The 25,081-nt window shown below is 41.4% G+C and overlaps 1 protein-coding gene across 9 annotated transcripts in view; it reads right to left on the reverse strand.

The window, feature by feature from the left end:
* GRIP1 (glutamate receptor interacting protein 1) overlaps nucleotides 1-25,081 on the reverse strand; it is a 670,689-nt gene that overhangs the window by 54,753 nt on the left and 590,855 nt on the right. For all 9 annotated transcript variants that reach the window (XM_027071309.2, XM_027071305.2, XM_027071306.2 and 6 more), the window contains 3 exons: nucleotides 15,228-15,308; nucleotides 2,534-2,603; nucleotides 645-790 (listed from right to left, as the gene is read on the reverse strand). In XM_027071309.2, the coding sequence (XP_026927110.1) occupies nucleotides 645-790; nucleotides 2,534-2,603; nucleotides 15,228-15,308 (297 nt within the window). The remainder of the gene's footprint in view (nucleotides 1-644; nucleotides 791-2,533; nucleotides 2,604-15,227; nucleotides 15,309-25,081) is intronic.

A 25,081-nucleotide genomic window follows, 5' to 3' on the forward strand; every position in this document is an offset into this window, starting at 1 on the left:
TTGAGAATTAAAAATAACTAAAGAAAAAAAAAAAGAAAACAACATGATACAAGACTCATCAGGAATCATGAGAAGTTCCTTTTTACTCTTACTCAGCAGTTCTACTTCTAAAACTATTTCCTAAGGGAATAACTCAAAAGAAGAAGAAGAGTTGAGTAAAGATATCCATACGTAAAGATGTCTGTGATTGTACTATCTACAATAACTGGAAGCCATCTAAGTAAGAAGAGAAAAATGATAAGTAAATTACAGACAATGGTAGATATTAAGTGTTTGAAAAGTGGGTAATGTGCTTATGAAGGTGTAACACACACTGATTATGTAATACAAATATCAGCTAGAAAATGACTAGTTCCATTGTGTTAGGGTAGTATTGGGTGATGCTTTAGTTTTCATTTTCAAGCATTGCTTTGATACAGCTGCAATAATGTTGTATAATAAAAATCTTAACTGTACAATTTAAAAGCACCCCTATTGAAAATTCATAGTACCCTCTTAACACACAATTGAAAGACCCCTTTAACTATGTAAGACTGCTGCAAAGTCACTAGCCAGCTGCCGCATGTAAAACATCAAGATGTCATATCTTTTGTGACAGACGGGCAGTTAGAGAAGTCAGTCGTAACTAAGAAGGCTATCAATACCTGAATTATCTTCATCTTTGCGGATTTTGAGCTTCACCAAGTCTTCACATTGCTGGAGGATCTGAACCGCATCTTCCATAGAACAGTTGTCCAGCCGGATGTTATCTATCGCAAGTAATTTATCCCCCAGTTCCAGGGTGCCAGTCCTGTTAGTAAATGCACAGCGACACATGATGAATGAGCACTTACCCTGGTCATCTAAGAGGCATTAAGAAGAGTGTGGCGGTAATGGCAGTCTTTAGAGGGAAAGACGTCCTCCAGCTATTTTTAAATTGCATTTTATGAACAAATCCCTTTTTTTCCAGTCTTGTTTTGGATGGCTGCCATGACACCAAATTTCAGAGTATTAAAAACATTTTTTTTAAGTGGTTTCTTCAAGTCGTCGAGGACAGCTATATAAGCTTCCCTCAGGAATTCTAACTTTCCCAGGAAGGGAGGTGAAGGGGCAGGGTTTACAGACACTGGGAGTCCTCATGCTTCTCCGCATCGGTGCACTCCTTTTCTTCCTGGGCAGTTCCAGGTACTAGGAGAGGGCTGAGAGATGGTGGGCGAGACTTAGTGGATGTCAGAGTCTTGGTGTCCCTGCCCTTTCCACCTGTCCCGGGAAACACACTGTGGCTGCCATAGGCAGAAAGGGTGAATCTGATGCTACCTATCTGCGAGGTGGCCACTGAGAGTCTCACACTGGCCATGGACCTCTGCAGGTCTGTTGAAAATATTTAAGGTCCATCATGAAATAAGAAAAATAATGAGAATGGATACGTGTTTGTGCATATATGCACACACACACATATTTGTAAGGAAGGTTATGTTTTGGGAAGGACTATCTTTCATGCATTATGTCTGTGGCAGAGATTGCTAACTGCTTTCCTGCGTCTAATTTCCTCTCTCTTCTTCTGGGTCGCTCCTTGAAGATGCATGTCCCAGACTCCCTCGACACCACTCTCACTTCCCTTTCACGGCTAGACAACCGCAATGATGGGAGCAAGCTGGTGAGGATGACGGGATTGTTGCCCTAGTCCTGCACTGCCTGCCTGCCTCCCAGCTGTCACATGAGATACAGTGCAGTCTTGTCTGACCCAGTCTGTTTATGAGCCTCCCCGTCATGGCATCTGAGCCTATCCCGATATACCTAAACCCATACAATGTCCTTCCTGCTTTTTGAGCATTAGAGTATTTCTTTAATGAAATGACTGTGATAATAGAAGGGTTTCTTTTTTTTTTTTTAAGTCTTAATTGGACAATAGAAAGTTAAGTCTCACATAAGTATTCCCAAACATTTAAAAATATTTTGATCTGTGACACTGAAAGTTTGAGACTCCCTGAGTTTAAAGGTATACGGGCCAAATAGGACATTGTTCTAGGCTCAGGGATCTGGCTTGGCTAGGGAGGACATTCGGGCATCTCGCAAAGCTCTCCCACAAGCTATTATCTCCATGTGGGGTGTTTTATAATTGGGACCACAAGTAGGACCACTTCCAGTTTCTTAGCTGGAAAATGAAGATAGTCAGCGAAGGAGAGCCTGTGATAGATTCGGGAAGGACCCTAACAAATATTTTCAGGTGATTATTGTCTACAGTGGGTACAAAAATAAATAAATAAGGTGGGAGAGCTACACAGTCATTGCATGAGAAATGTCGAATATAATCAATTAATAGTGGCTGTTTGGAAAATGATTCATTAGGAAGGTCTACCTTGGGTGTGGAAAGGGTCACTTCTACTTTAATTAAGGAAGCCTTACAGCCAGCTGCCTTAGTCGTTAGAGCATGTGACTCTTGATCTTGGGGTCATGAGTCCGAGCCCCACGTTGGGGATAGAGTTTACTTAAAAAAGAGAGAGAAAAAAAAAAGAAATGCCTTGGAATGAACCAGAAAATTCATTTTCCTTACCTATGTGCCACACTGCCTTTCTTGATATCTGATATGACAAGGGGATCTCCTGGTTTTCTGCTGGATGGTGCTGTAATAATAGATTTAGAATAGTCACATCTTTATACCCATGATTCACCCACACTGTACATTTCCAGTTTGTAGCAATGGTTAATGCAGGTACAGTTTGTATGCAAAGCAAAGCTGCTCAGCAAACAGATTAGAAAATGTGCACATTACACCTTCTTGATATAAAGGTATTTGTGTTGAAGTATTTACAAACTTAAAAACAAAAGCCAAGCCATTAAAAAATTTTTTTTACTGTTTATTTTTGAGAGAGACAGAGAGAGAGAGAGAGACAGAGTGTGGGCTGGGGAAAGGGCAGAGAGAGGGAGACATGGAATCCATTGCAGGCTCTAGGCTCCGAGCTTGTCAGCACAGAGCCCAACACGGGGCTTGAACTCATGACCCGTGAGATCATGACCTGAGCCAAAGTTGGACGCTTAACCAACTGAGCCACCCAGGAGCCCCAAAACAAAGTCATTTTAAATTTGCAGTTGGAGAAAGCAACTGCAGAACTTCCCATCAGGTTTAAATCTATTTCAACCTGTGATTCCCAAGAGAAAGGTGAAAGGTGAGCACCCCAACTGGAGAGTATCAGACACAACTGGGGGCTCCCCTTAGGGGTATTCACATGTGCTCCCTTCTCCCTTCCTTTCTTTTTGGTGAGGGGACAGCACTTTTTATGGGACCATGCCATATTACTCCAGTGGATGGGGCTGGAAAGTGGATGAGATTCACTGATTTAAAGTTCTTCTTTTTTCAGAAGGAAATCTTTTGCTAGATAGACAGTAAATCTTAAAATTTTGCTCACACATTCACACCTAGAATGCTCTGAAATGTTCTGGAATGTGACTATTTTGTTTTACTGAGAATAGTCAATATCTGGTGTGACTTAATTACATGTTTATACATATGCATATTCTAAATATATACATGTAACTTTTATCGAGTTTACAGATTATTCCATTATCCTGCACAGTGGTCAGTTTTGGGCTTTATAACTTCTCTTAGGGATGTTTCCATTTGATGAGACTCAATACACTTGGTATTGAGTCTACCTTAGATTTAATCCTGAAAATGAACTACAGCTCACATAAGTACAAAAATACCATCTTGATCTAGAAGGTTTACATTTAATGTAGGAGACTGATAATTAAAATAACCCATACCGACATTTATAAAAAAAAAACAATTCGCCTCCGAGAGAAGAGGTTTTACCAGTGTGAAGTATGTTGTGATTTCCTTTTAAGGATCATTAAAAGGCCCCTAAAGTAAGATTTTATTATAAACAGGCTGATCACCCCAGAATAATCATAGAACCATATCATATCCCATAATCCCATCTGAATCCCAGGAAAATGTTTATACTCAGGAACAGATGGTTTAATATCTCAACACAACATTGAAAAAAAAGCAAACACATACACCAATACCTTACCCGCTGTCTAAATTAGTCCATAGTAAATGTTAATGGGACTTCATTCAATCATTATTCTTAGCTTCTAGCAAAGTATGCAAAACATTCTATTCACTACAATTAATTCATAATTTAAACCTCCACTCAATGATCTGATATAATTCTGCTAGAGAAATAGAAACATTGAGCATTTTTACACATGTCATATTTCACAACCGCAAATTGTTTTGGGCATAGGGCACAAAAACAAAAACTTTGTTATCACCAGAAAATACAACTTTTCTAGCATCTGCCGATGAATTTACACTGTATTTTGCTGAGCTGTAGTAACGTCGTAGAGCATTCAATGTTTCCCTTGGTTTTTAATAAAATCCATGTTCCACTGAAATGGTCTGATATGAAACAATAGTGGAGACGACAAACTACACCAAACCCATCTCTGTCATCTTTGCAGCAGAGGAAACTAGCACTGGGACCTCCTGGACAAACCCACACAGCTTTGCAGAGAGGCTTGAAAGTCATCATGGTGTGTAGGCACATATGGTGGCCATTCTCACGTTTACTAGATTCTTCTCTTTTTCTTTTAACCAAGACCATAGCTGAGGCTTGCAAAATTCATCAGGGTAGAGGCTCACTGGAGTCATAAAGCCGAACCCAGAAGTGGGTCCAAATCTGTACGAGCTCCTGTCACCGTCACTACTATGCCTAGCAGGCATATTAAATGAATGTGGCTCTGGGAGCCCAGTCATTGTTTGCACAGCCTAGTATAGTAAAACCTTGGATTGTGAGTAACTTGTTCCGCGAGTGTTCTGCAAGACGAGCACACATTTCTAATACGTTTTAACTTGATAAACGGGCGATGTCTCACAATTCGAGTAGGATGTGACACCGAACGTCAGGTGATCACAAGTGAGCCAATGGTGGTTCTCTCTCTCTCTCTCTCTCTCTCTCTCTTGCTGCAGGATTATGGGTGATCACCTCCCATGCTCGGATGCTTGGTCTCAGGCTGCGGTGTTTGGCAGATAGCAGTGATTTTTCAGAACGTTGGAAGGTGCCCACAACTGGCACGAGTGTATTTTTTTGTCATTTCAAAGCAACTATGGACAGTCCTTTACTTTCCCATTCAAGAGTAAGCTTAGGAATGTTTTGCTTCATTCTAGGTCATCGGATAGCTTCCTTGTTAAAGTTGCATGGAAAGAAAAAGGTCCCATTGAGCCAACAGATAGCAATGATTCTGTTAGAGATAGTGAAAGTCGTCCTACACAATAACCCTCCTCTCTCTTGTCTCCCCTCACACCAGCCACGAAGGTTTTCAAAGGTAATTGCAGGTTAATTTGTTTATTTTTCTTTATATTTTGTATTTTCTTTACTATTTGGTATTATATTACAGTATTGTAGTCATTTTTATATGAATATTTTGGGGTTGTGGAACGAATCATCTGAGTTTCCATTATTTCTTATGGGAAAATTCGCTTTGATATACAAGTGCTTTGGATTACAAGCATGTTTCCGGAATGAATTATGCTCACAAACCAAGGTTTTACTGTACCATGTTTTAATTCTCCACTCTTTGAGAAGAAGTCACAAACCAAGCATCCTTTGCTTGCCTTGTGATGCTTTAAAAAGCTAGATTAGTTGCCAGCATTTAAAAGTTAGTAGATTTCATGTGTAACTTCTTTTAAAAAATTAGGAAGGCAGAGCACTTGGCAGGCTCAGTCAGAAGAGCGTGTGACTCTCGATCTCGGGGTTATGTGCGTTTGAGCCACATGTTGGGTGTAGAGATTACTTAAAAAAATAAATATTTAAAAAAATTTAAGGGGCACCTGGGTGGCTCGGTCGGTTAAGCGTCCGACTTCGGCTCAGGTCATGATCTCACGGTCCGTGAGTTCGAGCCCCGCGTCAGGCTCTGTGCTGACAGCTCAGAGCCTGGAGCCTGTTTCAGATTCTGTGTCTCCCTCTCTCTCTGCCCCTCCCCTGTTCATGCTCTGTCTCTCTCTGTCTCAAAAATAAATAAACGTTAAAAAAAAAATTAAAAAAAAATTTAAAAAAATTAGGGAGGCAATATGGTATAGTGATTAAGAGCCAAGAGTTGGCAGCCAGATGCTTGGGTTCAAAATCCTGGCCCTACCACTTATTAGCAATGTGCAGTTGAGGACATAGTCTTTAGGTACCTTAGTATTCTCATGTCCAAATGGTGATGAGGAATAATAACAGTACTTACCTAGAGGGTGTGTTTTTTTTTTTTTTTTTTTTTTTTTTTATAAGGATTGAGTTTTTACATTAAAGCGACTGGACCAGTGCATAAGCAAGTGGACGTGAGCGTTCACTCTAATGATTATCTATCAACACTGGACATGTTCCAACTCCTCCCTTGGATGGAGCCTTCAATTTCCCATTTGTCACTGTCCTCACTTGGATGGGTCTCATTCACTGACTTGCCTCACCCCTGAGGGCTTCGGAATTTGTGACCTTTTGAATGAGAATACACCAGCACTCAGTGCTTCCAATTTGATTGGAGATCTCCACAGAATCATTTGTTTAAAACATACTTATTGAACACCAACTCTGAGTTAGATAGCTCTGCTCTGGCCACTGGCCATGAAACCCCAGAGAAGTTGGATAGCAAGGAGAGGCAGGGCCGGTTAAATCTCATGAAGTTCTTAGGCACGAAGCTCTCTTTTCCGCCAAGTGATTCCAACTGGGAAGGTCATACAAGCACATCATATGGTGGGGAGGTTACACTAAATGGGTCAGGGGTGTGGCCTAGCAAACAAGGGTAACACATGGTTATTAAAGTTCTGAAAAAACCAAAATGCTCCCACAAGTGCTTGAAATCTCAGTATCAATTGGTCACATGTGCAGAACTGAAAGCCTGGGACAAAAGAGAAAGAGCAACGACAGCTGTTTCGCAATCCAACAAGGGGAGGTCCCTAGAAATTTTATCCTAAATCACAAGTACCTGTTTGTATAACATGACAATGACCGACATTTCCATGCTGCCCACAGACGTACATTCTTGATCCTCAAGAGGACACTACCTACTCTATTGCTTCTCAAAAATCTGCGTTTCTATTTTTTTACTTTTTATATCAAAATTATACGTGTCAGATTTCTGCAAGAGCAGCCCTTTACTTCCGACTTCCCCAGGTGCAACTTTTGGCTGTTGCTCTATTGGTAAGTAACATACAACTGTTACTATTTCATTACGTTTCAGTGCTAGTCATTGACCTTCTATTATGAAAGATGGGGAGTTCGTTCTCTCCCGCTCTATACCAACACCACACTCATATATGTTGCTTGTCCTGTGGGCTCCCCCCATTCTTCCAACACAGTTTTGTCTTAATTTTTCATAAGATCGATATTTTCCTCAGACTATGTAAACAGTACTCACAGACAAGTCATGTCGCATACCATGCCTTTTCATAGGACATGTTTTCCCTGTAGTCGTCTGTTGTCTTGGTGTCTTTGTTTGCTTAGTTTTCTTGGCTTTATCATGAATCCAACTCCTCAGATTTCCCAGATTATATAAAGCTCCTCTTAATATGTAAAATCAGGGGTACGTGGGTGGTTTAGTCGTTTAAGCATCAGACTTTGGCTCAGGTCATGATCTCACGATTTGTGGGTTCGAGCCCCGCATCAGGCTCTGGGCTGACAGCTCGGAGCCTGGAGCCTGCTTCGGATTCTGTGTCTCCCTCTCTCTGCCCTTCCCCTGCTCATGCTCTTGTCTCTCTCTCTCAAAAACAAATAAACATTAAACAACTAAACATATATATATATAGACACACACTGTATATATATATACTATATATATTATACAATATATACTATATATACTATATATGTATAGTACATATATACTATGTATATATAGTATACTATGTATACTGTATATATAGTATACTATGTATACTATATACTATATATACTATGTATATACTATATATTATGTATACTATATATATATACACGCTATATACTATATATACTATATATATACTATATATTATATATACTACATATATATGTACATATATACTATATATACTATATATACTATATAATCAGATGAGGGATTCTAGCAAAGGTTCACAACCTGTCTGGGCTGTTTGCTTCCTAGGGTTGCTACCCAGATCTTGGGAACTTCCTTCCCACAGACCCTGCGAACCCAGATAGATGTTCTCTTGACTTTTGTTACACTTATTAAACATGGAGGCCATTAGACTGAGGTGGCTCTAATGCTGTGCTGGCCTATAGAAGCAAACCAAAATCTCAGCCTGTCAATGTCTTAAGGTTACACAATCAAAAAGCTAAGGAAAACCAATCACAAACAGCCAACTGGGCTTTCGGCTACATCCAACCAATAATCTCCTTTCTTTGTATCTGCACTTCCTTTTTGTGTCCTCCCCAGGCTCCTGTGGGTAGAGTGCCCCTAACCACTTCCAGTTTGGCACTCCCTGACTTGAATCTATTTTTGCTCAAATAAACGCTTAAAATGTTTAATGTGCGTTAGTTTATTTCTTAACACTAATGACATTAGTAAACTAATAACACTTAGTTTACTTCTCCCCTCTTTCATTCTGTAATGGCTATTCTTTGGATTTCGTGTCGTTTGGACTCAGCCTGAATAATTCTTCTGTAGTCTAGATTCCTCATTTATTTGTTTTGTTCTCATTTCTGGACTTTTCCCTCAGCTTCATTTTCCAATATTTTAATTTCTGCCACATTATCCTCCGAGAGCTCTTTGTCCCCCTTAGTGTGTTATGTTATATTAGTAGTCGTCTCCTGCCTCCCACAGATACAACATCACAGGTTGTCACTAATGTTAATGAAAGCTTTTTCCTTGTTAAAGTTTTCTCCTTCCTGAATGTGCAGCTTCTGTTTTTCTTTTTTCTTTCTGGTTACAGTCTTGCATATTAGATTCTTTCCTCAGGTGTCTGCTTTTTCATAGCTGTCTGTTCACATTAAGGAGAGCACCCCTAAAAGGCTGTTTGAAAGCTGGGTGTACTTGTGGTCTTCCCTGGATAGTTCAGGCCAGGCTGTTTCTTTGGGTCACATGGCCCCGATTCTTTCTCTCACTTTGAGGGTATTAAGCCTGGCCGCCTGGCTTGTTTGAGCCTTCGGAGGGGAAGAAGGCTGGCAGTCTTAGGTATATACACTTTCCCTATATATATTCGGTATATACACTTTCCCCTCACATGTTTTTAGAGTGGTACTGCTACACTCAGCTGGGCTCTCTTGTCCGGAGACCCTCCATGTCATGCTTTCCAGAGAATGGACCTAGGTTCTGGCTGTGCTGGCTGGGGGAAGGCATCTAGGAATAATTAACAGACTTCCCACCATTCCTCCTGTCTCCCCTCTACCATCACTCTCACTGCTGGAAGTTCCTGACTCCACTGTCTTGCTTTTGTTGGGAGTTTTGACTGCAAACCAGGTTCCCTGTCAGCTTTCCCTTCTGCTTCTATAAATTCATCTTGCTCCATCTTCTCTGCCACTTCCAAATTTGGTTGCTGTTGGGGCGCCTGAGTGGCTCAGTCCGTTGAGCATCTGACTTCCGGCTCTGTGCTGACAGCTCAGAGCCTGGAGCCTGCTTTGGATTCTGTGTGTCTCTCTCTCTCTGCCCTTCTGCCACTCATGCTTTGTCTCTCTCTCTCTCCCTCTCAAAGATAAATAAACATTAAAAAAATATATTTAAAAACCCAAAAAACAAATTTGGTTGCCGTTAACTATTTTCCCCTTCTCCTTTTGGGTTTGTGCCTTTTGAAAAATCTTATACTGTCATTTAAAAACGGTATGGGGTGGGAACAGAGCTAAATGCCAGCGTTCAAGCTATCATCTTTTGACCTCTGAAGATTTAAACCCACTAGTCATCCTTCACTATCAGAACTGACTCTTAAAGTGAACACGTATTCTTTGCTTCTCAAACAGTTGTCGGAAGAGGTAGAAAATGACGCTGTCTTTTGTTTAAAAATTTTTGTCTATATTAGAAGACAGGTAAAATCTTCTAAATTCTGGAGCTAATTAAATATGACTCAACAAAGCATCCCAAGAACATTCTATAATAACTAGCTATTCATGGATCTTACTCTACTAGTCAAGGTACTTTGCACAAAGGGAGTAGAAACGTGTCCAAACTACACTGGACACACACACACACACACACACACACACACACACTCATTCAGCTTTACTTGCAACTGTATATATGATACCTGGCAAGTAAAACAAGTTATTTGATTTGAAATGGAGCAGTGAGTAGAATTTTTATTGCAAAGTTGGCAAAAAACTTGAGCCATTCTCTTTAAATACGTTTAAGACTTAAGGGGAAAATGACAGATTTGTTGTGCTTGTCATAAAGGCTGCTTTACGATTTTATAAATAAAAAAAGCAAGGCTTTGTTCCTGAAAACAATTCAGTCTCAACTAAAAAAGAAAGCCAACAAATTAACTCCACTCACAAAACGCTGTCTTTTGCGTTTCTGATATAGGATGCGGGAAGGGTCATCAATCAGGTGGAGGCAGCGATGGGTGGTGGTGTGGCAGCAAAACCCATGTGAAGTCAGACAGAATGGGTTTGAATCCCGTGTGGCCCTGATGAGTTCTGGGTCTTGGGCAGGTTACCCAGCTGAGCCTTTCTATTCTAGAAAATGGGCATTGACGCCACAGGGCCACTTTGAGGATTAATAATGTAAGAACACACGTAAATTGCTTATCTCCATGCCTGGTACAAAGTAGATACAAACTGTAGTAAAACAGCAAAAGAAAACACCCATATCAACGTGACTTGACTGACAACCGCGCATGACAGGCAGCCGGGGCTCTCTGGCTTGGAAGGCAGCCAGGCCGTGTTAGAGGGTTCGCGCTCTGGCATCTGACTGGCTGAGCTGTCAGAGTTTTAGGATGTTGTCCTATACCCCATCCTTCTGCGAGGCTCTTCCACTTTATTTGCTATAATAAATTGTTCCATGTTACAGCAATAACATCAATAAAAGTAATGCCTGATGTTAATGTGCTATGAATGTCTCATCAGGAACTGAAGAAAATTAGTCTAAAACTGCTCACCACATCCAAAGTCAGAGAGGCTCATTTCTCAGTCAATTAGGTATGAAGAGTGAGGCTTAAGCCAAGTGTAAAAGGCGCCGGTGGAATGCGTCCCGAGATGAGGGCCTGCCTCTTACCACTCAGGTTTTCACAAGGTAAAGATGAAGACTTTGTATAAAGATAGTGAGATACGTCAATAAAGCCCTGCATTGCCTCAGTTTCACTAACAGTACCTGCGTGTGTTTGAGAACAGCATCCCTTGGTTTCCTACCCAAGTGCCGTAATTGTGTGCGGTACAGCTTGAGTTAAAATATTTCATGAGACTCTATATGTAAGATAAATAGCAATCATCATAATAACGAACACTTGTTAGGGTTCATAATCGGTTCTAGGCACTCTGCGTATACCAACTCATTTAATCTTGTCAACCATGCTATCAAGAAGGGAGCAAGTGCACCGTTTAATAGATAAGAACATGGTACAGAGAGGTCAAGAGAATCGAGGAGTGGGGTGGTCTAGGCTCTGAGGCTTGCTCTTAATCATTTTTCAAGTTAGTGTATCTTTGGCTCACACAAAGGCCTTTGCTTAAACATCTATATTCATTGTCTCCTTCAAAGGCTCATTTTCTGGAGTGAACAGTTGTTAGTAGAAGATAGTAGAAGATTGTTTCTGATGGACTCCTTATTCATTCACTCAACAAAGAGAGGGATTAAATAAGCACCGTGTAGGGGCGCCTGGGTGGCTCAGTCGGTTAAGCCTTCAACTCTTGATTTTGGTGCAGGTCACGAGCTCACAGTTGGTGGGATTGAGCCCCACATTGGGCTCTGCACTTGGAGAGCAGAGTCTGCTTGGGATTCTCTCTCTTTGTCTCTCTCTGCCCCTTCCCTGCTCTCTCTCTCTCTCAAAAAAAAAAAATAATAATAACATAAAAAACATAAGCACCTTGTATACATCAGGAACTGTGTGAGGCCTCAGGAGTTTACTATTTCATAACAATAAACATGGATTCTGGCCTTTTTAAAAATTCTTATTTATTTTTGAGACAGAGAGCACGAGCAGGAGGAGGAGCAGAGACAGGGAGGCATAGAATCCAAAGCAGGCTCCAAGCTGGCAGGCAGCACAGAGCCTAATGTGGGGCTCGAACTCATGCAATGTGAGATCATGGCCTGGACTGCAGTCAGGTGCTTAACCAACTGAGCCACTCAGGTGCCCCTGGCCTTTTTTTTTTTTTTTTCTTTAGAGTAAATTCTGTTTTCTCATTTGGGAAAATATGAGTATTTTCCATGAGGAGACACAAACTCAGTATGGCGATAAGTTGCATAAATGGAGCTGTAGCTCCATAGATGGGCTGACAAGCATGTCTGACAAGCTTATGTGTCACATCTCCGTCTTCATCCAGGAATAGCATGACACTGGTAACTTCCATAAACCGCTTCAGCTTACTGCTGGCTAAAAGTCAGGCCGTTCTTGTGGGGGTTTTGGGGTAGTTTCCATTGTTGGTATCAAATGTAATGCTTAATACATGTATAACACCATCAAAAAGCATAATTTTAAGCGACTCTTCATATGAATAAAATATGTTGTACTTGTGTGTACCTGAATACACGTCGAAGTGTATTCAAAGTGTATTCAAAGATTAAGCAGCTAAGTGCCGACTTTAAAAAAAAAGAATATATCATAGGATTAGTTTCTACATGGATACTCTCCTTTATATTTAAACTATGCTTTTGTGTATATCAATTTTTTTCTTTAAATTTTTAAAAACGGAGGTATAGTTGACACACAGCGTTACATTAGTTTAAGTGTAAAATACAGTGGTTCGACAGGTCTATTTGTTATGCTATGCTCACCACAAGTGCGGCCACCCACCACCTGTCACCATGCAATGCTGTTACAATAACATCGACTATATCCTCTATGCTGTCCCTTTTGTTCCCGTGACTTACTCATTCCATAATGGAAGCCTGTATCTCCCACTCCCCTTCACCCATTTTGTCCATCTTCCTACTCTCCTCCCCTATGTATATCAACTTTTAAGAATAAGTCTATTGCAGGGGCGCCTGGGTGGCTCAGTCGGTTAAGCATCCAACTCTTGGCTTTGGCTCAGGTCGTGATCTCGCAGTTCGTGGGTTCGAGCCCCATGTCAGGTTCTGCACTGTTAGCGCAGAGCCTGCTTGGTATTCTCTGTCTCTCCCCCCCCTTCTCTCTGCCCCTCCCCTGCTCGTGCTCTCTCTCTCTCTCAAAATAAATAAATAAACTTAAAAAAAAAAGACTAAATCGATTGTATGAAAAACCATAAAGACAATTTTCCCACTTAAAATTTGGAAGTAAAATGACTATGTGGCAATAGAAGCTTCTGAGCAGTGGGTGTCTTTGGCCTGTGCACAAGCAATACACATCTCTAAGGACAGGGAGTGCATTTTCAAAACGTAGCAGAGGGCCTAGGTGTGGTAGGCGCTCAGGACGCATTTATGTAACGGAGGCAAAGGGAAGAAAGAACGGAGTGGACAGTGCGCCTCTGTGAGAAGCCAGCAGTTTATGCCCTACTCCAAGAGAGGCCGTTTTCATAGCCAATTCTGAAGGAATAAATAAATGGAATGGAATAAACAGAATAGAGAGCAGCTTTGAAGCTACACGGGGGTTGCAGCAGCCACGTTGAGCCCCAAACATTTTTAGAATAGTAAGTTCTGATGAGCTCTCCCTTAATTTCAGTAACCAGCGCTGTTGAGAGAATAACTGAATCCCGTTTCATGATGAACACACTGAGAGGCTAAGCGACCCAGTTAAAGTCATAAGTGACTTCGGTAGTACCTAGAAGAGGTCCAGAGTCTTCCAAATCCCATCTCACCTTTCTACATATCATAGAGAGGCATGTAGACACCTCGGTCCTACTCTTCTCCCAGGAGGCCACACTGGCGTTCAGGAGGTGGGTACAGGTGCTCTCTCATACACATAGCTTCTTGTCCTTAACACTGATTCTGTGTTGTAGGTCCACTATTTTTAGTGTTGCGCCAGATCCGTCTGATGTATTGGTTATAACTGAAATTTCATTTTCAGTGTTGCATTTATATTGTCAAAGTTGCAGCGGACAGCCCCCATTTCACACTGCCCAGTTGAGAACTATTTTTGCCTTAACCGCTGACATAAATGCGATCCAACAGAGTGTAGCGAGGCATGGCATCAAGTGCCTTGATGTAAACTCATCACTCTTTCTTGAAGGGACCACTCCTTGATCACAAACATTGCCTCTTTGGTCTTCATGTATTAATCATTTGCTTCATTTTCTTGGGGCATTTAAGGATGAACCTAGTTTATGGATATTAACAGCATAAAAACTTCAATTCCCATTCTATAAACAGGGGCTGAAATTTTCAAAGCTGTTTTACCAAGCAGTTATTCATCTAGAGCCCGAGGAAAGGAGGGAATTAAACACATTTATAGTTCTGCTTTTCTTTTTGGTTTGGTTACCCAGACACCTTGGACCATGCAGGAATTCAGAAAGTTACTAAATTAAGAGATAATATTTCAGTGTTGTAAAATGGCTTATAGATGCATAGTGGGCAGATAGGAGGATAGTTTTAAAAGGAAATAAATGCAACTTTTGTTAGTGAAATGGATTATTGTGAAGACTTAATCACAATATAATAAAATGTAGGGAACCCATATGCATTTATATGCTCATTTAATTATTCATGGTGGGGGTGAGACACATTTATTGGGCACTTATTACTTGCCAGGGACTGCACTAGGTATAAATATGTTATATACCTATATACTAGGTATATAAATATGTTATATACCTATATACTAGGTATATAAATATGTTATATACCTACATACTAGGTATATAAATATGTTATTTTACATAATACTTCAAACAATTCTATATTTTGTAAAAGGCGAAAGATTTATGTGATCTGAAGAGAAACCAGAGTATAAACAATCCTATATTTTGTAGATATCCTTATTTCCATTTGACAGATGAAGAAACATAAGACTGGAGACAGTTTAAGTAAATGCCCCATTCACAGCGCTAGTTAAGTGCTTAGAGGTGTGAGTGGCTCTGTATGTTTGTAACATTACAGGGAAACTTGGCAATGACACTTAAAACATTTTTCACACCTGTAAGCCATTTGACAATACAATTTCCTAATGTCTTTTTTAAATGCTGCATTAAAAAAAAATCACTTTTACTTACAACTGATGGTTATTCCAAGTTCCACATTATGCTTCTTAGGGAGCTTTACATGAAACGTTCCACTACTTGGGATGACAGACTCTGTAATTTCAAAACAAAGAAGAGTACGTTTGTAGGTGACCAGGAAGAATGGAGCACCAATCAATGGAAATGCATCAGGGATTCTTGTATCATAATCGTCTGAAGTTCAAGTTGTAGGAATTGAAGTAAATGAATGCCTATAAAATCCTGATAAATTGCATTCCTGGTTAAGAGTGGATGTCCTGCCCGGAGGCAACTGTGTGCATTTCACAGCAACAGCTGAGTTCAGTATTTCTTAAGTGTTATTCAGGCAACATTTGCATCGAATTTGCCTGGAATGCAAGTTACAAACAGATTCCTGAATCATCCGGGATCTATGGAATCAGAGTTTCTGAAGATAAAGCCTAGACGTCTACATTTTAAACATATTCTCCAGGTGATTTTTTTTTTAACAGATTTTTTAAAATGTTTATTTAAAAAAATTTTTTTAATGTTTATTTATTTTTTGAGAGAGAGATTGACAGAGTGTGAGCAGGGGAGGGGCAGAGAGAGAAAGGAAGGCACAGAATCTGAAGCAGGCTCCAGGCTCCGAGCTGTCAGCACAGAGCCTGACACGGGGCTCGAACCCACGAACTGTGAGATCATGACCTGAGCTGAAGTCAGAGGCTCAACTGACTGAGTCACCCAGGTGCCCCTTTAATGTTTATTTTGAGAGAGACAGAGAGTGAGTGGGGAAGGGCAGAGGGAGGGAGACATAGAATTTGAAGCAGGCTCCAGGCTCTGAGCTGTCAGCACAGAGCCTGACATAGGGCTAGAACTCATGAACCATGAGATCATGACCAGAGCCGAACCCAGATGCTCAACCAACTGAGTCACCCAGGTGCCCTACTCTCCAGGTAATTCTTAGGCATACTAAAGTTTAATCATAGGTCTGGTTTTACATATATATATATATATATATATATATATATATATATATATATATATTTTTTTTTTTTTTTTTTTCTCTTCAACCATATTTTTCCAGAATTTACCTAGTCAGCAATTCTTTTTTTCAACTGTTTCTTGAAGGTAGCTAGGGGAATAGGTTTTAAGAGAAATTTCAGTTTGATGCGATGGTTGTTGATAGGGGCTGGGGGGTGGGGGATAGGAGGTGCCTTAATTTGTAATATAAACAGTGAAAAGTACCCCTCAAGAGGTAGAAGCAAGAGTGATACTCAAAATATTTTGCAGCCAGAAGGGTACTGGCCACAACCAGTCAGACTGGACGCTGACTGCTAGGCTGGAACAGAGGGTCCCCGGAGGACCCAAGTGCATCAAGGATTGTGCTTAGGTGTCTGGATCGTGGGGAGCTCTGGGAGGTCCCGGGGAGGAACGGGAGGGCAGGGGGCACTGGGACAGGGTGCAGGTTGGCTCAGATCCTGTCCAACCGGTACAGAGGTAAGGTGACACTGTAGCAACAGAGAGAACCAGTGGAGCTGGCTGAATCTCAACCCTGGATAGAACTTAGTTGATTTACCAGGGCCTGACTAGTATTGGAGAAAAGAGGAAACTGCTACATATTCTTAAATAGACTCTTCTTAAAATTCCTTTAACAGCCTGGGAGACCTTCAGTTAGAGTCAAGGCTAAAAAGAAAATACGTTAAACGTCCGGTTAAGCTTCCGACTTCAGCTCAGGTCATGATCTTGAGGTTCGTGAGTTCGAGTCCCACATCGGGCTCTGTGCTGACAGCTCAGAACCTGGAGCCTGCTTCGGATTCTGTGTCTCCCTCTCTACCTGCCCCTCCCCTGCTCATGCTCTCTCTCTCTTTCTCAAAAGCAAACATTAAGAAAAGAAAGCAAGAAAGCAAGAAAATATCCTCTGAGGAGATAACATCTATTCACCCTAAGCTGTTAATGACTATAATCCTTTCTTGAAGGTTTTGGAAAGGGGTGGAAGGCGCCCGTGAAGGGAAGCATTAGCGTAAGTGGGGGCTTGTGGGATGGCAGAACTAAAGCATTTTTACTGCTTGATTTTGCTCAGTGCTTAACCCGCACACAAGGACTCAACCACAACCATGAGGCCCTGGGTTCAATTTGTTAATCACATACTGAACACATTTTGTCTCTGCCAAGCTTAGGTGGAAGTGGGGATGGTCTCATGAAAACAGCTGGAGACTCCCTTCCTCAGCCTTAACTTGCCCGTCCAGGCCTTTTGGACTTTTCTAGGAGGAATTGAGGCCAGTGAACCTTTTATAAGACAAGAATCTGATCTTCCAAAACAGAAGATATGCCACAGGCTGTTCAACCGGAAAACACAATAAAAATTTGATTTCTCTGGGCCCTCCGGGCTTCTAGAATGCCACCTGTGAAAAAAGGATCCCCAAGCTGCTTCTCATAGTCCTGGCTGTTGGGCCAAGTGAAGGCAAGTCTACCCTTTGGGGTCCTTTCTTTTCTTTCGGTGCTGTGCACACTTCCCAGGGAAGCTAGGGAGGCTGCTGCTTCTCCCAGTCCCTCCCACTGGTCTTTGGTTGTTTTTTTTTTTTTTTAAGTTTTTACTTAAATTCTGGTGAGTTAACATACACCACAATATTAGTTTCAGGTGTGCAATTTAGGGATTCAACACCTCCATACAACACCCAGTGCTCATCACAAGTGCCCTCCCCAATCCCCATCACTTATTTCCTCCATCCCTCTGCCCTCCCCCCGCCCCCCCCCCATCCCGCCCTGTAACCACGAGTCTGTTCTCTACAGTTAGGAGTCTATTTCTTGGTCTGCCAATCTCTCTCTCTCCTCTGTCTCTCTCAGACTTTTTCCGTATTTTCTTTTTTTGTTTCTTAAATTCCACATATGAATGAGATCATACGGTATTCATCGTTCTCTGACTTATTTTGCTTAGCACCCTCCTACTCTTCTTAACTCTTCGATGAGTGTCACAGACTGTGAGTGGATGTCTTTGGCTTTGCTGTTGTCCCCAACTAACACACTGATGTACCAGAAAGGACCCATATATATTTATTTGTTTATTCATAAAGAATCTGTACCCTTGGGGAGCCTGGGTGGCTCAGTCGGTTGGGCATCCGACTCTTGATTTTGGCTCAGGTCATGATCTCATAGTTTTTGGGTTCGGGCCCTGCACTGGGCTCTGCACTGACAGTACAGCCTATTCGGGATTCTCTCTCTCTCCCTCTGTCTCTGCCCCTTTCTTATGTGCACTCTGTCTCTCTCTCTAACATAAACTTAAAAAAAAAAAAAAAAAGAATTTGTACCCTTCCCATTTCCCAATAGGTCTTGAGATAGATAAAATTATTTTCCCTAACAGATTTCAAAAAGACTGGCTAGGTTTGATACACTGGGGGAGAAAAAGAAGAGAGGTAAGTAACAGTATATAGGTGTGCTTTACTTCCTGGCTTTGGATGCTGCAGGTATAAATATTTACTTCCCAAACATTTCTCAAATCTGTGCCTTTCTTCCATCTCTTCCCTAAGTCCTCTACATTCCCTGTTCCAACAATGGAAGACTAATTGCCACCTTCTTCTCACCCCCAAAGTGACAGTTAAGAGTGGGGAATTAGCATGCAGACTGGGGGCTGAGAGGGCATTTGAATTGACCACATTTTGCCTATCTGCACCAACAGCCAGTCTGCAGAGAGAAGCGAGTGCACATGAGGAGCCTGCATGAGGTCTTGGAGAGCCTGTGCTTGGCCATGACAGCCCTTTTGTCTGATTCTAGAGCTTCCTGGGGCTGTCTGCATTTCCTGTCCTCCAGAGCTGTGAAACGCCTGTGTGCTTCCAGTAAATGCCCCTTCTCTGTCTGAATTAGCTCCTGTGCATTTCTGCTGCTTGCAACAGAAAGATCCCTGAAGAACACATTGAGCTGGTAGAGGAAATGGGATGGGAGCTAAGCAGAAAGCCTCCACAGAAGTGTTCATGGGTGTGGTAGGAATTTCATTACCCAGATATGGCTTGCAAGTGGTCTGTGAGTACATGCATAAGAAGCTTTAGAGGCAGAAACGGCTTCGCTAATTCCGGAACTCACTTCATGTATGTTTGTTTTAGTGTTCTGTGTTTTTTACAAAAATTCTCTGTGAAAGGGGAGGGGAGCATATGGTATGCTCGTATGTATGTATACATGTATTCACGTATGTATATAACAGCTTGTCCATGATGCGACTATACAAATGAGGTCTTGGAACCCTACGGGCCAGGAATCATTGATCTAGAATTGTTACTATAGCAACATTTTGCTTTTATAAATTTTTAATGCAGGGAACCTTGACCGAGATTAACATTGTTAATGACACTGGAGGAGATATTACCACTTTCTGGAAAATAGTAATGAATCATGTTTGACAACACGAGATTTGAAATATTCATAATGATGAAGAAATATCAACAAATGAATCTCTTTGATCAGCCGTGGCTTCATTTTAATCTTTAAATGCTAACATGATTTATTTCATACTTGGTAAGTTTTTTTGTTTCTTTGTTTTGTTTTTGCCCACACAGTTATTTGGTGGTTGAAGCAAAGGCCTATTTACATTGGTGTTTCTTAAAGAACTACTTTGGAGAGGAAAAGATACTTGGAGAAATCATAGGTTTAGAACAAACAGCTGGAATGTTTACTTTGTTAGACTCCCATGTGATTATTTTGTGCTTCTCTTGTTTTGCCTTATCTTTGTTAATACTGTAATTAAAAACACATTTGGATAAACAAAGTCTCCCTTCTTTCCAATCGGCCTGCTTTTCCTGCCTGAAGCATTCGTTGTTGGCACAGTAAGATAATCACCCCATCATAATTCATCAACCTGCACACCCTTGTGAGACTTGAAAAAGTAAGGGATTCTGAGAGGGAGCGGGGAAACGTAGATGCTTAACCCCCAGCCACTCAGAGGAAAGCACGGGGGGCTCCCGCAATGATGGCAAACATCATTTGATAGGATTTTCACTGGGACTTCTTTCCAGAACAAAGCCGTATTTTTTTTTTTTTTTCTGACAGAATAACTTTATAGTCAAAGCAGAATCTTCAAGTGTTCACAATTTTGTAGACTGGTATTTAAAAGACAGTATTGAAAAAGGCAAAATATAAGTTGTGTATATATTATAAATATAGCTTTATAAAATTATATACATGATAAATGACCTTGTAAAGAAATATAAAAAAACTTTTATTAAAGTGATGAGGCTGTGAATAATTTCAGCTTTAAAAAGAATCTCATCAATGTCACTACAATGTTGTTTATACAGTGGTGCCCATTAAAAGAGATAGATTTAGGCAAGAGTGTACTCACAGGCAAGCTTTTTTTTTTTTTTAAATTTTTTTTAACGTTTATTCATTTTTGAGAGACAGAGAGAGACAGAGCATGAGCGGGGAAGGGGCAGAGAGAGAGGGAGACACAGAATCAGAAGCAGGCTCCAGGCTCTGAGCCATCAGCACAGAGCCTGATGCAGGGCTCGAACTCACAGACTGTGAGATCATGACCTGAGCCGAAGTCAGACGCTCAACCGACCGAGCCACCCAGGCGCCCCAAGCTTTTTTTTTTTTTTAAATTAAGTATAATTGATTGTCAAGTTGGTTTCCATACAACACCCAGTGCTCATCCCAACAGGTGCCCTCCTCAATGCCATCATCCACTTTCCCCTCTCCCCTACCCCCCATCAACCCTCAGTTTGTTCTCAGCATTTGTCTCTTATAGTTTGCCTCCCTCCTTCTCTGTAACTTTTTTCCCCCCATCCCCTCCCCCATGGTTTTCTGTTAAGCTTTTCAGGATCCACATATGAGTGAAAACATATGGTATCTGTCTTTCACTGATAGGCAAGCTTTATAAAACTCTGTGTTACTTAAAATAGAGATGGCTTATCTCTGAGACCCAATAATTTGGGAATTAATATCTTGGTATATTTCTGAGGAAGAATTTTGGAAATGGGTGGCCCACATTCGGGCAATTAGGAGTGAATCCAGGATAGGACAGTCTTGAATTAGCTCATGTCCAGAGATTTCCTATACCAATGTTCCAAGATCTCAATTGGCTACAAGAGAGCTTTCTGACCCCAGCAGTTTCCAGCAGATTCCATTGGTAATGACTAACTAAAGTGTTTTATTGGAGATTCTGATGTTGTGTCTGGGCTCAGCAGGAGAATACTGAAATCAATTAGTGATGTTGGCCATGAGCAAGGGAGGAGAGAATGACAGGATGGGAGCATATTTTTTTTCTGGCCTTATTCTACATCATTTCTATCCATTTGAAACATGTTGATTTCTGGAACAATTGGGCAGGGGGGAAAGACCTTTGGTCCCTTTTCCCCTGTCTCTTATTCAAGGAAACTTGGCACTGCACAGAGTGAGTTTAATAGACAAGTTTCTATTTCTTAGAGGAGCTTAAACCGAGGATATTCAAATAGTTAATCAGCAAATATTAAGCTATACATATACATTAAGTATGGATTAAACAATGAAAAAACATTGAGGATACACATAAAATAAACATGTATTGATAGCACAAGTAAATGCTTGGATTCTGCTTATGGTAGAGGTCAAATTGTGCTGGCCATTCCACTATAGGGGGGTTTCAAGAATATGCTGTGTTACATCCTACAATGCACAGGATAGCCATCTCCCCTCAACACACAACGACAATAGGCAGAAATTCAGAAATCCTGCGCTTTCGTGCTGGAAACCCCCACACCTCCTGAACAGGCAGTGTAATATGATATGAAAAAGGCGCAAGTCAACAGTCTACTTTGTTCTATGACCTTGAGTTTCCCCGCTCAAACTTCAGTTTCTCCATTTATAAATAAATGAAGGTATTGGATTGTAAGAGTCCCTTCACCACTAATGTTCTGTGATTGTAGTAATACATTCTGGGGCTGCTGGACAGCCTTCTTTGAAAAGCACACCCTCATCAACATCTGACTGATCCTTACAGGGTCCTTCTACCAGATTCCTGCTTGGTCACAGCTGACAAGAAGGGGAAGCTAACAAATCTGAGAATTAGAAACTTGAACTGGCTGGCACTGGCTGGGCCCTTTAGCAAAGATGGGGCAATCAAGTACAATCAAAAGCCAGAAAAAACTTGTAGAGAGACAAATGGAGCAGATACGCAGAGACAAGCAACACCGAGAGACCAGGAACTCCAGAGAAATAGTGGATATGAAATCAGTTTTTTTTTTTAAGTGTATTTATTTATTTTGAGAGAGAGAGAGAGAGAGAGAGAGAGAGAATCCCAAGCGGGCTCTGGGCTGTGAGCACCGAGCTTGATGTGGGGCTCAAACCCACGAACTGTGAGATCATGACTTGAGCCAAAACCAAGAGTCAGAAGGGTAAGTGACTGAGCCACCCACGCACCCCTGAAATCAGTTCTTGATGCAAACTGAGGTTCCTGGATCCAGTCCCTCAGGAGAGACAAATGCACTTCATTCATTCATTCATTCACCAAGTATTGGCTGAGAGGCTCTTGTATTCCAAGCACTATTCTGGGTGCTGGGATACATTAGTGAACAAAAGGCACAAAGTCCCTGACATCATAGATATTCTTCCAGTGGAGAAGATAAGACAATAAGTACATCCACAATATAACATCAGAGCATGAGTAAGGCTAAGAAGAACCATAAATCTGGGCACAGGAACAGAGTGTTATGGTGAGGGAATGATTCCCTGAACGAGTGATATTTGAGCAAAGACCTGAATGAAGTAAGCAAACCACCTGAATGTGGGAGGGAAGAGCTACTCAGGCAGGGGAAACTGCAGAGATCCTCTGATGGGCTTGTGTTCAGCATGTCAACAGTAGCTAGTTCATACTCCCTCATTCCAAGTCCTGCCCTCCTTCTGGGAGATTCCACTGTGTGGATGCTCTTTCCATCACACTGCATTCCAATTTCCCAGACCTCTGGTTGAATAATATTCGCCTCCCTTCTACTTCACTTCAGCAGCTCACTACCCTGAGCCCTACTTGACCTTCTCTGAAATGCTAAGCTCTAATATGCCACTTTGACCTCAGTCTCCCACCATTAGCTCCCTCCTCAACTTTCTCTTACTATGCCCATTTTTCTTCCTGAATACTCCTAAGCCCTTGAGTCCTCTCTTTCTTCCCAGTCTACCATGATGATCCACTATTGACTTCCATCCATCTGTAGCCTAGATTCCCTCAAGGCAGTATGTGTAGTGGTTAGAGCATGGCCTTAGGAGCCAGACCAACTGGGTGAAAATCCCAGCCCTACCATTAACTCCATGGGCTTCAGTTTTCTGGCGACAAAATAATAGTAACCTCCATTGCTGTTATAAGTGAGCTAATGCACATGCAGTGCTTAGAAGAGTGACATGCCATAGAGTAAGCATTTCGTAGTATTACCATGATTTTGATGTTATTACTATAGTTATTCATCTGTTCTTCCTGCAACAATTTGAACTGCTGTGACTTTAGTTTTCTTTCTGTTGACCCTTCTCTGGAAATCTCAATCTCTGGTTCAGTCTAATCACCTAGCACCTCTGCTGTTACTCCTCAGTAGCTGAGGCCACCTGACAAAAAACTACTTGGCCGTGCAGGTTGACAGTGCTATTAACTTAGAGCTTCTGGACTTTGCATGGTCCACCACCCAGCTGGAAAATCCCTGTACATGGGTCTGGTTAGCTTTCTCAGTCATTTCCCCATTAGCTATTCTAAACCATCATTCTTTTCAACTCCCCAAGATGCTGATCCTTTTACCTTTGCCTGACAGTTCTTACATGAATGTCTCAATAGTTATATTCTCACATCCTTCTCTTCAAACTCACAAGAGGCGGCCATCAACCTTTTGTCTTAGACTAGTTATCTACCTGTGTTCTAGACAACTTCTCTGCTCATCCCTTTAGGGACCTATATCCATCAATTATCTTTTTTCTCCCTCATTCACTTCAGGCCTCAGACATGTTCAGATCTCTCCAATCTCAACAAAACAAAACAACAAAACAAATAACTCCCCTCTGAACTCCGAATCTTTTATCTTTTACCCCATCTTTTTCTCACCCACAGCGAAATTTCTTACCATTGCCAAATGTTCCACAGGGCAAAACTGATCTTGACTGAGAACCACTGATTAGAGAATAAAATAGAGTGTCCAGTATGTAATTAAATGCTGTAGAAGTTTTCAAACAAGAAGAGGCCACAGTGGCCTCTGTCCTTTTTATCCATTCACTGCATTTTTCTAGTTACCCTCTTTCAAAACCCAGTTCATTGGCAGAAAGCAAACATAGCCTGCCTGTATTTCTCTGCCCATTCCTCACTCCTCGGCTTTCTGTGGTCTGACTCCTGTCCCCCAACTCCCTGAATATACTCTGCAATGTCTTTTTTTCTGAATTGCCAAATCCAATGGACCTTTCTTGCCTTATATTACTTGAATTCTCTGAAGCCCCTTTATGCTATTGATCACGACCTTGAAGTTCTTGTTTTGGTTTCCAAAATGCTACCTTTTTTGGGTTCTCCTTTCACTTCTCGTAATCCACCTACATTATTTCCTTGGCTAGCATCCTTCCCCTTTCCATCTTAGAATTCCTCAGGCAGCATCCCCTCCTTCCTGCCACTCGTTCCTTAGTGGTCTCCTGTATTTCAGTGACTTCACCAGTCACTGACATGGTGGTTCCTCCTCAAGGCTGCTCTCTGGCCCAGATCCCCCATCGGGCACTTCCTTTCATATTCCAGTGGCAACACACATTCAGTAAGTCTATTCTTATCTTTTAGCAGATCTTGCTCTTGTCTAATTGACTCTGAGCTCTTTGAAGATATTAATCCTTTTTATTTTCCCTTTAAATGATCTGAACATAGCACAGTGCCTAGCACTGAGTAACTGGTGCTCGATAGTTGTCTTCTGAACTAAGGAATG

Source organism: Acinonyx jubatus, chromosome B4 (genome assembly GCF_027475565.1).
Source record: "Acinonyx jubatus isolate Ajub_Pintada_27869175 chromosome B4, VMU_Ajub_asm_v1.0, whole genome shotgun sequence".
Taxonomy (NCBI): Eukaryota; Metazoa; Chordata; class Mammalia; order Carnivora; family Felidae; genus Acinonyx; species Acinonyx jubatus.